We start from the raw sequence: 14188 nt of genomic DNA, 5'->3' as shown, positions 1-14188 counted from the left end.
GGACATGTAATGTAGTATAATTGATTGGTGTCAGGCTGGGCGGAGCGGCTGATTGGTGCTGTGATTGCCTCAGCTGGTTAAAAGAGTCCTGCTGATTATACTCTGTTCTAGTACCAAAAACAAACGTATCTATGAGTGATGTGACACTTCTACTAGTGTCAGTTGGGCAAGGCTAGTGTCTAGACTCAAAACTGTGTCCCATGATGCACAATGTCCCAGTCTGTTAAGCAGTGATACAATGCGTGATGATCCAGTTAAATGTCGAACAGGTAAACCTAAAGCCAAGGACTTGGGTGTCTGCTTGCGGCCCTTGGAAGCAAGGTACACAATGTCTTGACAAACAGACAACACTTTCAAATGTACGTCATCATCAATGTTGACATAATGATCCAGTGTTGGCTCCTCAGTGGAACCTATAATCCAGCTGAGCAGATTGTATAGTCCAATGGGGACAACAGTTTGAGATTCAGTGACATTTACATTTTCAGAAGTGGGAGGCCATGGGCATGACATGCCAGGAGTGTCACTAAGCAGTCTTTTCAAAAACAACGCTGCTGTATACAGTGTCCTTGTGTCCTCATGTGTTGTTTGGCACTTTGTTCTCCCTGTTTCATTGTCGCTGTCTGTCTGGCTCAATTCACTGGACTGTGTTGTTTCCGTACCGGATGGATCTGGTAGCATGTCCACGAGTGCATCCTTTGACAGAGTCTCAGCAAAAACCAGTTCGCAGACGTTGCGCTTGGTGGGCATGTGAAACGCTAGCTGAGGGAAATCTTGAGCCAGCCTCTTCTTCAACAGATCCTGTCTGTAACACAACAAAACAGTGACAATTACGAGTCACAGGAGTACCATCAAAAGCAGAGTGGTGGAGGTGATACAAGACATTACAGACTAGAACCTATCTGCCATACAGCACATTTAACACCAAAGAAGCCAAATAAAGGCCCACATCATCACAAACAACACTACACACTACACATCATGGGGGTTTCTCCAAACAGGCCTGTCATACACATTTTGTTTAAAGCTGGCCTTGCACATGATAAATAATAAGACTTGTATTACATTGCAGTTACCTGTAGTTTGAAGCATCAACACCTTCGTTTGCTTTCACCATGTCAATGAAGGCCTGCCTCAGCTGGCCCATTCTAAGCACCTCATTGTTGACAAGCAGCCTCTGGCGGATGATCCTCTCACAGAACAGCTTGTAACTGGCATCAAACATTGCCTCATCCCTACAACACATGAATGAGAAGTAAATAAATGGATAAATGAATAAGTGTTGTGATTGTGTGCACATATAACAGAAGGAAATTGGATGTTTACTTATAATGTTAAGTATGTGTATGTGTATATATATATATAGCCATCGCCGACACACACCTGGACTTCAGTCTGGTGGTAGTGCAAATAGGTAAAGCAATCCAAGGAGAAATAACTTACTGTTCTGTCTCTGGTTTGTCAGGTCTCAGCAAAAACATGGTGTACTGACTGTAACAGCTTTTGTGGTACCGCACCTCCAGAGCCACACAGTCTTTGTCTTTTATATGTAAAAGAACACTTTGGTCATCTTTCTTCTCAGCAGCTTTCTGCAATTTGCCTAAACGGAAAAAAAGGACAACTCAATGAGTTTGTTGACGTATCTCTCACACATAATTGTACCTTTCAGTTATTCAACCACAGAGAATGTGTGTGTGTGTGTGTGTGTGTGTGTGTGTGTGTGTGTGTGTGTGTGTGTGTGTGTGTGTGTAGTGTGTGTGTGGTGTGTGGGTGGGGGAGGGGGTTTGCTTACCTGCTTTTAATGTTTCAGCCTTACACAGTTGATCCCTTTGTCGCTTGCCTGCTTTGATGATCATTTTCTCCTTCATCTTGCATATAATGCACAGGGCAGGAAGGACGGGGCCAGAGCCTGCGATTGGCAGGCCTGACCTTGATCGTAGCTTCTCTGTTTGGCTTCGGTACGTGCTGCGAGACGTCGATGGGATGGGCTCGACCTCAAGGTCCTCCCTAACGTCTTGATCTCCCTCACGTGCGAGCCGTCTTTCCACCTTCGTCATGGCCTTTGTGTCGGTAAACCTTATGTAGCATGTGTGGTGGAAGCCAGCGTCCTCAGGAATATCTTCGAACTCGAAATCAAGACAGTGCTTGTGGTTTTCAGCCACCACGTTCCGAGAGTCTCCCTTCAAGCCGAGCGACCGTTGTAAGCTTGTCCTGTACGTATTCCATCTTGTATTGGTAAAACAATCAACCTTTTCGTGCTTCACAGACGTAATATGCATGTAACAATGTTTGTGTGTTGACAATTTTGACTTTTTGAGACTTTCTGGTGCGTTTTCCTCGTCTCCGCTACTCGATGAAACCATTGCGGCCGCCATCTTTCACTTCTGTTGACAATATGCAGCTACCCAATTGGTGTAGCACGATCACGTGATGAACCGTGGCACGACTTTGGACCAAGATATTATTACGCTTCGAAGGGAATAGTTCAGCCAATAATTACGTGCCTAGAAGAATTGGCAGGAATTTTAGCGACGAAATTTTTTTTGGTGGATAAGCATGAATCGTTCTTTTTTATGAACTAAAGATTGTGTAGTTTCACTTCTGTGGAGCGGGATTTCTTTTCTAAAGGACTTTTCGAGGTTCACCTTGCGGCCTAAAGGTGGGCCTAGAGCGAAAGGGCTGTGCGGAGGCCTCCACACGCTGCGTATCACTCCGCCTCGCATCATGAGGCGTGTACACGCTCAGAGGATGGGTGGAGGTGTGTGCAGTAATATCCACATGAGGCGTTAACACTGCGCTCCTGGGCTTATTATGACCGTGTATAGGTGGCGTATCTCGGACAGAAGAATGCCGCGAGGTTTAATAACCTAAGAGTCATAACCATCAGATCCCTGCAGCAAACCCTGCTGCCTACTAATCACCAGATTGAAGGCAGCTGGTGTAATTACTGTGCTCCGCAGTTTATTAATCGATAGATTAAATAGCGCAGGCTTTTGTACCGAACCCAGCTGGCTATTAACCGATAGGTCATGGCAGCTGGCTCACCGGCCAGAGTGGGGGATATATGAAACACATTTGAAACTGATGACTCAGCCAACATGTTGGGAAATAATCTTCTTTTATTTTCCTCACACTGCCTCCCCAACCGTCAAGGCCGCTCTGCTTCCTCGGCGGCTCTCATGGAGCAGACGCCGAACAGGAGTACCTCACTCCCTTTTTACCCCCGTCTCCTGGTGGGGGGGCGGAGGCCCCGTGAGGCAACCCAAGGTGGGCGTAGCGAAAAGGCTGTGAGGAGGCCTCCACACGTTGCATTCACTCCGCCTCTCATCATGATGCGCGTACACGCTCAGAGGATGGGTGGAGGTGTGTACAGTGATAACCACATGAGGCGTTACCACGGCGCTCATGGGCTTATTGTCACCGTGTGTAGGTGGCGTATCTCGGATAGAGGAATGCCGCGAGGTCTGTGGTTTAATAACCAAAAGTTATAACCACCAGAACCCTGCAGCGAACCATGCTGCCTACTAATCACCAGATTGAAGGCAGCTGGTGTAGTTACTGTGCTCCGCAGTTTATTAATCGATAGATTAAAATGCGCAGGCTTTTGTAACGAATCCTGCTGGCTATTAACCGATAGGTCATAGGCAGCTGGTTTACCCAGAGTGGGGGATATGTGAAACATATTTGAAACTGATGACTCAGCTATGGAAGCAAACAAGAGACAGAAGTATTCGAATTGTATTAGACACCGAATTTATAGCATTGAAAATAATTACTTTGAAAATCATGTATCTGAATGTTTTTGCTCCGAATTTACCTATGTGAAATAAAAATGTAAAAATTCAAGTGAAAAAAATTCGAATGTTCAAATTCAGATCCCAAAAATTCGACGTCAAAAAATTCGGTGTATAAAATTCGATGTCAAAAATTGCGATGCAGCATCATCCGGGCTACTCAGACAGGATAAGCAATCGAGCCCTAATGCAATCAAACTGACTTGGCCTATCAGAGCACGGCTTTGTCAGTCATGTGATCACAACAACCCGGGAGAAAAATGACGGAGAACAGCGGGGCTCGCCGCTCGGGTAAGTAGTCAGTTTGTGCTCTTTATCTTACAAGCAGTGAGGGCTCGACAGCATTTGTATCTTACATTAGCTAAATGAGTGAAGTAGCCTTGTGCCTTGCTGTTAGCAAGCTCCGTAGTTATCATTAATTGAAGTGAATCACAACGTTACCGTGTCCTTTTGTGTGTGTGTGTGGGGGGGGGGGGGGGGGGGGGGGGGGGGGGGTGTGACGGTTTGCAAAGTAACGTAACGATCACTTCGGTTAGATAAGTCAAGTAGACCATGCTACACTATACGAAATACTCTCTTACAAAAGCCCTGCATTTAAACATGTTAATGTTACTTTAGTAAAAGTATGCTAGTATAATTAGCAACAAGTGTTGTTAGAGTATTTAAAGTAGACACAAGTTATTCTATTATATTATATCATTTGATTTATTGTTATTACCGATGCACGAGTTGACTTAACTGTTGTAGTTGGAGCTCATTTGAACAATGAGCTAACTAATTATTACTTTCATAATGGTGTAATGTGCCGACTATTTTCTACATTAATAGATGAAGGTCTGGTTTGCAGTAGGACATGCTGTCATAATTACCCAGAGTCCGAAGTGACACCTTTACAATGTTAAAGCTGTTAGTTAAATGTAGTGACGTAAAAACTAAAGTATTCAAGATAGTGTAGTGGAAAATAGATAATGTTTTTTTTTTTTAAATGTTACCAAAACAAAATCTCTTGTTTTGGACTGACAGTAATGATTCAAGAAATAGTAGATAAATAAATACACACACATCAATGTGTTGTGGATGGAACACAACAAATGGTGCTCTTACCTGTGATGCCTCCTCCACACATTATAACCAGACTGTATCATTCAAACTACAAGTAACAGTTCTAGCTACTTGACTTCAGACAAAGAATTCAAAAGACAAAATCAACACAATTTATTGAAAGACCAATCTTTATTTCTCTCCTTTTGTTTGTGTTATTGAACCCTGTCAATCTAAAAAACTGAGCAACTCAACAGTTAACTTTATATTTCTTATTGTCCAAAGCATCTATTACACTATTTGTTCCCCTCTCATATTCACAGGATGGATGATTAGAGACTTTGGGGGAGACCTCAGCTTTATGAACGTCCTGTCTGTTGCTTTGACCGGAGAGGGCTGAGAGTCTTTCCCTGCGAGGAGTCCTCCTCGCAGGGAAAGACCCTGCAGGCCTGATGGAGGAGGACTTACACCAGCTGCACCTACAGAACTTAGCCCATGCTGGGCATAGCTGTTACCACCTGCACAGGCCTAGCCTGTCAATTAACAGATTAACATTTAGTGTAACTTATGTATATTATTTCGTTTTTATTTATTTTTTTAAATGGTGATGGTTCATGCTTGATAACTTTTAGTTCACATTTCAATAAATTGTATTTGCACTCCTTTTGTCCGTTATCCTTACTGAAAATGTTAAATTACACATTCACATCTGACTGAAGATTGGTACCATTTATTTATGACGTTCCAAACTCGGCGGCACAAGTGATGTGAAGCTCAAAGTGCAAATGCATTTGATCAGCTGACTTTTTTTTTGCCAAACTTTATAGGCCTGACAGTAATCACACTGTCTCTGTGCAACGTAAAACACAAAACAACACAAATGAAGTTCCTGTTAGACTACAAAACTAGTCAGTGTGCAGGTCTTTGTGTTACAATACAAGTGTCTCTTAGTGAATGTCCTGTACTGCTCTTAAATCTCATCACATCAGCTTCTCCTTTCCCTCTTGGATGTTCTTCTGGACCCTCAGAGAAAGAGAACATGGTGAAGCAGTCCTGTCTCTCAGGCGTGTCCTTTCCTAACAGAAATATCAAAAAACATATTATTGCAGAGCAAGTGTGTTATTTAAGAAAGAGGTGTGTTTGTTTGTTCAGGGGCTATAAATATAATGATTTTTTTATTTGAATGTGTTTTTTAAATCCAACAGTGTACTACAAAGATAATCAGATTATGAATAAACCGTTCTAAATTCATCAACATTAAAATAAATGTATTATTAAAATAATATTTAACTGTTATCAAAACTTAGTGCAACTGTGGAAGCTTGCTCTGTCCGGTTGTCTCACTGAAAGACAAAGGGTCGCAGCTCTCACTATGTGATGTTGCTTGGTAAAATGTAAATGTAACCTTTTGCTAAGAAAGTACACTCAACATCACTGATGTGTAGGAGATCTAGTTTTCAGTCATGTTTAATGGCATGTCTATCAGTGTATTGGAGTCATTACTTTATGCATTCTTTGTAAAGCATGAAAAAGGTGTACCTTGGAATCCGTGCTGAAGTTCTCTGCTGCTAGGACTCCAGATCTGTCTCTCCTCCTCTGGTCCAGATCTGTCTCTCCTCCTCTGGTCCAGGTCTGTCTCTCCTCCTCTGGTCCAGGTCTGTCTCTCCTCCTCTGGTCCAGCCTGTCTGGATCACCTTAAGGAGACTTTGAACAAACAGATGTAAAGTTACATGCATGGGTTACAGACTTCTTTCCATGCAAACAACTTTTTATCTTCTTTTAAAAACAGGTCATAATCTTATTGTTATACTTAAGAAATGGCTGGATATCACAGTCCTTATACTGTATCAGTTTGATTGAGTATTATTGTGTAGGTCCTTTTTATTTTACTGTTACTTTGGATGAGGTTTTCATGAGTCAGTCAAATTAATTTGTTTTCATATGCCATATTCATATGCATCACACACGTAAGGGTAAGACACAAACCTATTGAACAAATGCAATGCAATGGATAAGCTTCATTTCCACTGAAGTCACAGATAACGTCATATATCATATTTAAACAAATCATTTCCTTGTCACTAAAGCATTGACTACGCTATTCATCGTCCTTAAATGCAGGAATTAAGTTACATGTTCTGTTCTACAGCCACCATGAGGCTGTTTCTCAAGTGTGATGATAATACAATTAAAAGAGGCATTGGTAATAATATTAAAAACAACAATGTTTGGGTCGTTCGTCGGATAGGCGGTTAGCTGCAATAAATAACTCCAGTTCAACAAACCATATTACAATATCTAAGGGAGCGTTATTATCTTGAAATGTGACGTTCATATTTTAAAGATACACACATTTCATTGTGAGGTTGATTTAATATACACTAAGCCTCTCTTCAACAATACGTTGACGTTAGCTAGTCTATGTTATGCTATAGTAGAGCATAGCGAATTTAAATGAACCTTAACAATGCATACAGTAACCTAAATAGCAAACTAACTATCTAACGTACAAAGATGACCTTATTTTAGCAACCTCGCACAGAAGCCTTTTGGTATACAGTAGCATCCCACTTAATGTTTTACACTCTTGGATGCTACGCATAGCATCGTTAGCACAGATGGAGCTACGATTGCTCAAATGCTAACCCAACTCTAAACATTCATTAACGTTAGCTTAATAAAAACACCAGTAACATAACATAAAGTACGCAGGGTTGACTTACCGAAGAAACTGCATTCATGGACGGTCTGTTTCAACCGCAGATAAATCCTATATTTGCAGGACGAATAGTCCACCAGGAGCCAACACAACAAACACGGCCGAGTTCAAGTAGTGTTCTCCTCATGCGCTGAGCCGCTGTAGCATCACGGAGCTAACGGAGCTAGCAGAGAGGAGCTAGGAGCAGCAGCCCCGTTGTCATGAAGGGGGAATCTAACTATATACAGAATATGTTTTTGTAGATCCAGGCTAGAAACATGTTCATTTTCTGATGTTAAGTTGGACATTTTAACAAAGGGTCTACGGGAATTGCTCCCATCTGCATCCATCGCCTACAGTTTGCAGCATTGGGCTTCACCGCACTGTCCCGGGGTTTGCCGCTTGGCTCTGATAGGCCAGAAGTCGGTTTGATTGCATTAGGGCTCGATTGCTTATCCTGTCTGAGTAGCCCGGATGAGGCTGCATCGCAATTTTTGACGTCGAATTTTACACACCGAATTTTTTTACATCGAATTTTAAACACCGAAATATTTGACGTCGAATTTTTTTCACTTGAATTTTTGGGATCTGAATTTGAACATTCGAATTTTTTTAACTTGAATTTTTACATTTTTATTTCACATAGATAAATTCGGAGCAAAAAAAATTCAGATTCATGATTTTCAAAGTAATTATTTTCAATGCTATAAATTCGGTGTCTAATAAAATTCAAATACTTCTGTCTCTTGTTTGCTTCCATACTCAGCCAACATGTTGGAAAATAAACTTATTTTTATTTTCCTCACACTCCCTCCCAAACCGTCAAGGCCGCTCTGTCTCCTCGGCGGCTCTCATGGAGCAGACGCCGAACGGGAGTATCTCACTCCCTTTTTACCCCCCTCTGGTGGGGGCCCGTAGGTGCGGGACGGTGCCCTGGAGGTGTGGGCCGGTGCCCCGGCCGCCGCTGACGGACGATTCTGACGCCTCGGCTGCTGTTGCTGCTGGTGTCTGTCCGTCTGCCGGGTTGGCTGTTGCTGCTGCCGCTGGTGTCGCTGCTGTTTCACCGCTGGCTGGAGCCAGCCGACGTGCTGGTGGATGTCCTCCGCCTGCTCCGATGCCGCCTTCATGGAATCAACCATGGCCATGAACTGGGGCCCGAACAGCCCGTACGAGCTGATCGGAGCGTCCAGTAAAACCTTCCTGGCTGGCTCTGTGACCGCTGCCTGCTGTAACCAGAGGTGACGCTGGATCTGTGTCATCCAGGCTGTAATCCTCGCCTGGGACACCGCCACGGCTGCGCACAGCGAGAGCGCCGTGCTGGCCGCCTTAGCGATCTCCTCCGCCTCCTCTGGAGCCACGGTGGTGTGTTCTGGATGGGTTGCTGCCCACCCCAGACGTCTTCCTCACCCGCAGCAGCTAGAGCGTCCGCCCTTCGCTTCCTGTCGGATGAAGGAAGACGCACACAGTGAGGACATGCGACCTGCTGGCTGAGAGCCGCGTCCGCGTGCTCTGGCCCCAGACAGGCTGCGCATATTGGATGCAAATCGTAGCTCATAATGTAGCCCGTATTGCACATACGGACACACTCTTTATTGCTCATGATGTTGCTTTTCTCGTGCTTCAGTAAACTGCTGGTTGCTGAAGAAAAGAGGGAGCAGATCGCCGGGCAACCTCCCTATTTATACCGGAAGGAGGCCCGAGGGTGGGGCCCACCTAGCGGGTGGGCGTGGACTACAAGTGTTTTCAGTACTGCGCGGGGGCGCAGAAGGGTAAACCCAATAGCGATAGCCTTAGAGGGCGAAGCCATATACGAAATAGAACGTTAGCTTTGCCAAGCTCCATTCAGAAAACAAGCATTCTAAAAGGTTTTTCGCCTGCCGTCTGTCTTCAGACTTGTCAAAGCATTAATTCATGGTTTTTACTAACCGGTATCAGTATGTTGTTACGTCGGCATCATTTAGAAACGTGCATTACAATTTAATCACGGTAAAATATATTCATTTTGTTGTAGTTGGAGCTCCCGAGCGCGTCTTGTTTGAATGATGCGAGTAAACACAGCTGGCAGCCGCGGTGAAACTCGAGCGATGCGATAGGAGCGTTTAGAGCGAAGCGAATATTCGCATCGCGTCCGGTCTGAACGCAGCATAAGGCTTTACTCATTGGGAACACGGTATGAGAGAGCACACTGTTGAGATGTCCAATCTGCATGTTTTACACACTTTGACCAACAGAGGGTTTGTGTTGAAATCATTCAAATGAAGCCCATGATTAAGCTTCATGAGATGAACCCTTTTGCGAACCAATTGGCTTGGCTGGTAAGCTTCATAAGGCTTCATCTCGCCATCACTACCTGCATTCTATTGGCTTTAACTGCAACTTCTTCTATCGTTAATTTTTACATATTATCAGGGGAGAGCGCGTACGCAGTCCCCCACTACCACAAATTATGCAGTCGAGATTCCTACATTTGAGGGATTCGTACAGGTCAGCGCTGCCGTCAGTGCAATGGCCGCGCCTCGCCGTAGGGGATCCACCTTAGTGATCATGGAGACCCCCCTGCCAGGTAAGTATGACTTTTATCGGGGTGAGATGGGATACAGTTTCACAGACAAGCCATGCTAACTGATGGTGCCAAAAACGTAAATATCTTATATCAAGGCGAAATACATCATTTAATTTGTTTAACCTGGCTTTAATATAAAGGACACACTTGTGTATTAGGGATGACCATTATTATTTGAGTTTTGTCTGATGTTTTCAATAATATCTTGTCTAAATGTCCAAGTTCTCTGACGGGAAACTTAAGGAGAGTCACCTATATCATTATAATGATACTTGTGTTTCCAACCAGAGTTTGCACGTCCAACGGGAGGAACAGGCTTCTTTAATCAAATGGTTACCAACCTGTTCCTTTCTATTATTGAGTAAACGGACGACCCCTGACTAATGTAAAGACCATTTTCAACTTCAACTCTTGTATGCCTTTGATGACAAACTAAAACAGCTCCTTTGAGCCAAAATGGAGTTACCCAGTGCATGTGTATGTATTCATTTTCTGTCTCTGGAAAATGGCAAAGGATAGTAAATTATTCTCAGATTATTCAGTGACGGACAGTTTACTTCCATAGCGGGTTTTTTTCAACAACAGAGACACAGTTTATGTGATTGTTAGTTAATTACAGCAGGATTATCTTAATGTTTATTTGTTTTATCAAAATGAATGTGAGGATAAGTAATATTGTCACAGGTGCTTCCTCTGCTTGTTATGAAATACTTGCACACACGTTAGATCGAATAAATTCCTACTGCCACTAAAAGTCATCAACATCTTAATGTGAGTCAATGATCATAACTACTTGGGTTCGGTCCAGGGGTAGCCAACACGGTGCCCGCGGGCACTCAGTCGCCCGCATGTGGCAACGTGAGTCGCCCGCGGGGCATGTTCTAAAAATAGCTCGCCAAGCAAATCCAAAATGTATAAAATACACAAAACAAAAAAGGAAATGTAATTAAAAGAATCTACCCTATGCATAAATGAAACCTAAATCATAGCGAACTCTATCTACTTACTTCAACTCTATATCTATCTAACACCCCTCCTCCCCACCCCCACAATGAATATCGACCAATCACGTTCTTGCTTGATTTGCGGGACCAGCGTTGCAGTCGGGAAGAAAAGCAATGTGCCACCTCCCCGCTGATTTTCCTTCTGGCAGAATCTCTACACAACACATCAGCCCCATTGAACACAGCCTAGTCATGCCAGCCTATACTGCACATGAGGGGCAGAGTTTTACTCTGTGTGTTGTAACTTGCATATATATTTATTCCACTTGACGCACACACACGCATGGCGTAATCTCCACTGGGGACAGGGGGGGGACATGTCCCCCGCATTTTTCGAAATCCCGTTTGTGTCCCCCCACTTTACAAATATGTTTATTTTTTAACGCAAGCCGTCATCGCCACGGAGGAGCACACAGCCTCTGTGAGCGAGTGAGACAGAGGGAGAGAGAGAGCGAGGGAGCTAGGGAGGGAGGGAGAGAGAGCTAGGTAGAGCACACTTTTATCTATTTAATATAGATAAAGTAAGAAATCATTCCAATGTGTACTATAGGACAGTACAAAAAACAGTTTAAAAGGGGAATGATTAGTAAAATATGCATAAATAAAAAGAAAGAATGCTAACATAAGATAAGAATAAACAAGTTTTAATGATTTGTTATTGGTTGTGATAATATTCTAAAGATGATTGGAGTATTTAAAAGTATACAGCTCCCTGAGTGTTGAGAGCTGTATACATAAATTCATTTTGTGCTCAAAGTGCACCAGATTGATGCATTTCACTTCAACATTTAAAAAAACATCTTCCCGGAGGTGAGGCCCCCCCTAGAGGATGTGAGGCCCACCCCCAAATAAAGCAGGTTAAAATAATTAAATTGCAAACATTTTCTTTCAGTAAACACTGAAAACGGGTCCCACAGATCCAAACAGCACACAAAGGTTAAAGGTAAGCATATAATAATGTAAAAATGTGCTAAATATATACATTGCAAAAAACTAAAAAAAGAGGAGTAAAAGTAGCCCCCGACTTGGTTTATTTTTTGAAAGTAGCCCTCATCCTAAAAAAGGTTGGTGACCCCTACTAACGTGCAAACCTTATGTTAGCTGCACGTTCTTCCATCGTTAGTTTTTACATCTTGTCAGGGGAGAGCGCGAACGCAGTCCCCCACTACCACAAATTATGCAGTCGAGATTCCTACATTTGAGGGATTCGTACAGGTCAGCGCAACCGTCAGTGCAATGGCCGCGCCTCGCCGTAGGGGATCCACCTTAGTGATCATGGAGACCCCCCTGCCAGGTAAGTATGAGTTGCAACGGGGTGAGATGGGATACAGTTTGACAGACAAGCCATGCTAACTGATGGTGTAACAATAAAAATGTCTTCAATCAAGGAGAAATAAAGAATTGATCAAACCCTGGCTTTAATATAGAGGACACCCTTGTGTATGAAGGCTGGACATTATTATTTGAGTTTTGCCTGATGTTTTCAATAATATCTTGTCTAAATGTCCAAGTTCTCTGACGGTTCCATCCGATTGGAAGTCGACAGTCGTACTGTTTAATGGAGTTTGGAGGCGGGACTCCGACTGTAGACATTTGGCAAATCAGAAGGCTTAACTGTACAGTCTGTACTCGCATGTGATTGGAAGTCTATAGTACTGTCCAATGGAGTGTTTGAAGTGGGCGGGCTGTCCGAGCGTAGAGAAACAGCGGCTCTCCCAAGACTGTCACCGTACTGTGTACATTGTATTAACAAGACATAATGAGCTATTTTTCTTCGGGAATTTGTGTGCAATGTGTCTTTTATTACTACCTGACACTATTATTCATTTGCATGTGTTTCGCTGCCAACTGAGTTTTTACCCCACCACTTCGTCGCTCGTTTGCTGGTGTATCATTCATAGCTTATTCAGTGACGGACAGTTTATATCCATAGCTGTTCTATTAACAACAGAGACACAGAGTTAGATGATTACAGCAGGATTCTCTTAATGTTTATTTGTTTTATCAAAATGAATGTGAGGATATATAAGTAATATTGTCACAGATACTTCTTCTGCTTGTTATTACATAGTTGCACACAAGTTAGGTCGAATACATTCCTGCTGCCATTAAAAGTCATCAGCATCTCGGTAAGTCATTGATCATAAACCACTTGGGGTTCCTTTAGTGCAAGCCTTCTGTTAGTGATGGCTTGCAGCTACCAATTCCTCCATCGTTACTTTTTTCATCTTATCAGGGGAGAGCGCGAACGCAGTCCCCCACTACCACAAATTATGCAGTCGAGATTCCTACATTTGAGGGATTCGTACAGGTCAGCGCAACCGTCAGTGCAATGGCCGCGCCTCGCCGTAGGGGATCCACCTTAGTGATCATGGAGACCCCCCTGCCAGGTAAGTATGAGTTGCAACGGGGTGAGATGGGATACAGTTTCACAGACAAGCCATGCTAACTGATGGTGTAACAATAAAAATGTCTTCAATCAAGGAGAAATAAAGAATTGATCAAACCCTGGCTTTAATATAGAGGACACGCTTGTGTATGAAGGCTGGACATTATTATTTGAGTTTTGCCTGAGATCAATTGGGCAACACCCCATCATGCAATGCGGGTCTTCCATCAAACGAACCTTAAATTACGTTGCTTTTATTGGCCTCAATCAACAGTCTGAGAATTTAAATAAGTATTTAAACTTTATCGCACGGTTTTTATCAAAACTTGTTCGGTTAACATTTGAACATTTCATAGGGAAAGAATTAAAAAATAAAATGTGTTTTCACACATTTCAGTCACTTCCGGTTTCTTCGTCTAATGCTGGGGGCAACTGGCCTTTCTGCTACTGACCCCTAGTGGATTGGAGTTCGAAACACATTCAACGGGTGTTATGACAACGTGTCAAGTCAACAGTTGCTATCAGGAAAATATGTTCCGTTGGAACAATGTGGATTAGAAATAAGAGCGAGAAATAATATCATCTTTTGGAATTTAAAAACACAACGTTTATTTCCAGGGTAGAGTAACTATTGTAGACTACACTCATTACAGTGCTACATGTTGGCAACAATTCTGAGTTATTTGTTCTTTAATAATC

At 43.0% G+C, this 14188-nt stretch overlaps 1 protein-coding gene and 3 non-coding genes across 4 annotated transcripts; all 4 read right to left on the bottom strand.

Annotated features, from left to right (window-relative positions):
* Positions 1-1554, bottom strand: LOC117536146. The gene is made up of 3 exons (XM_034200894.1): positions 1444-1554; positions 1077-1235; positions 1-805 (listed from the first exon to the last, which is right to left on the bottom strand). The coding sequence occupies exons 1-3, from the start codon at positions 1479-1481 to the stop codon at positions 130-132; spliced, it is 873 nt and encodes a 290-aa protein (XP_034056785.1). The 5' UTR covers positions 1482-1554; the 3' UTR covers positions 1-129.
* Positions 1555-9939: 8385 nt separating this feature from the next.
* Positions 9940-10104, bottom strand: LOC117536196. The gene has a single exon (XR_004567516.1). It is a non-coding gene; the product is annotated as a U1 spliceosomal RNA (small nuclear RNA).
* Positions 10105-12237: 2133 nt separating this feature from the next.
* Positions 12238-12402, bottom strand: LOC117536193. Its single transcript, XR_004567513.1, has one exon. It is a non-coding gene; the product is annotated as a U1 spliceosomal RNA (small nuclear RNA).
* Positions 12403-13333: 931 nt separating this feature from the next.
* On the bottom strand, positions 13334-13498 carry LOC117536191. The gene has a single exon (XR_004567511.1). It is a non-coding gene; the product is annotated as a U1 spliceosomal RNA (small nuclear RNA).
* Between the last annotated feature and the right edge of the window lie 690 nt (positions 13499-14188).

Source organism: Gymnodraco acuticeps, unplaced genomic scaffold (genome assembly GCF_902827175.1).
Source record: "Gymnodraco acuticeps unplaced genomic scaffold, fGymAcu1.1, whole genome shotgun sequence".
Taxonomy (NCBI): Eukaryota; Metazoa; Chordata; class Actinopteri; order Perciformes; family Bathydraconidae; genus Gymnodraco; species Gymnodraco acuticeps.
Note: the sequence above shows the minus strand (reverse complement) of the source record. Positions and strands in the feature narration are given on the sequence as shown.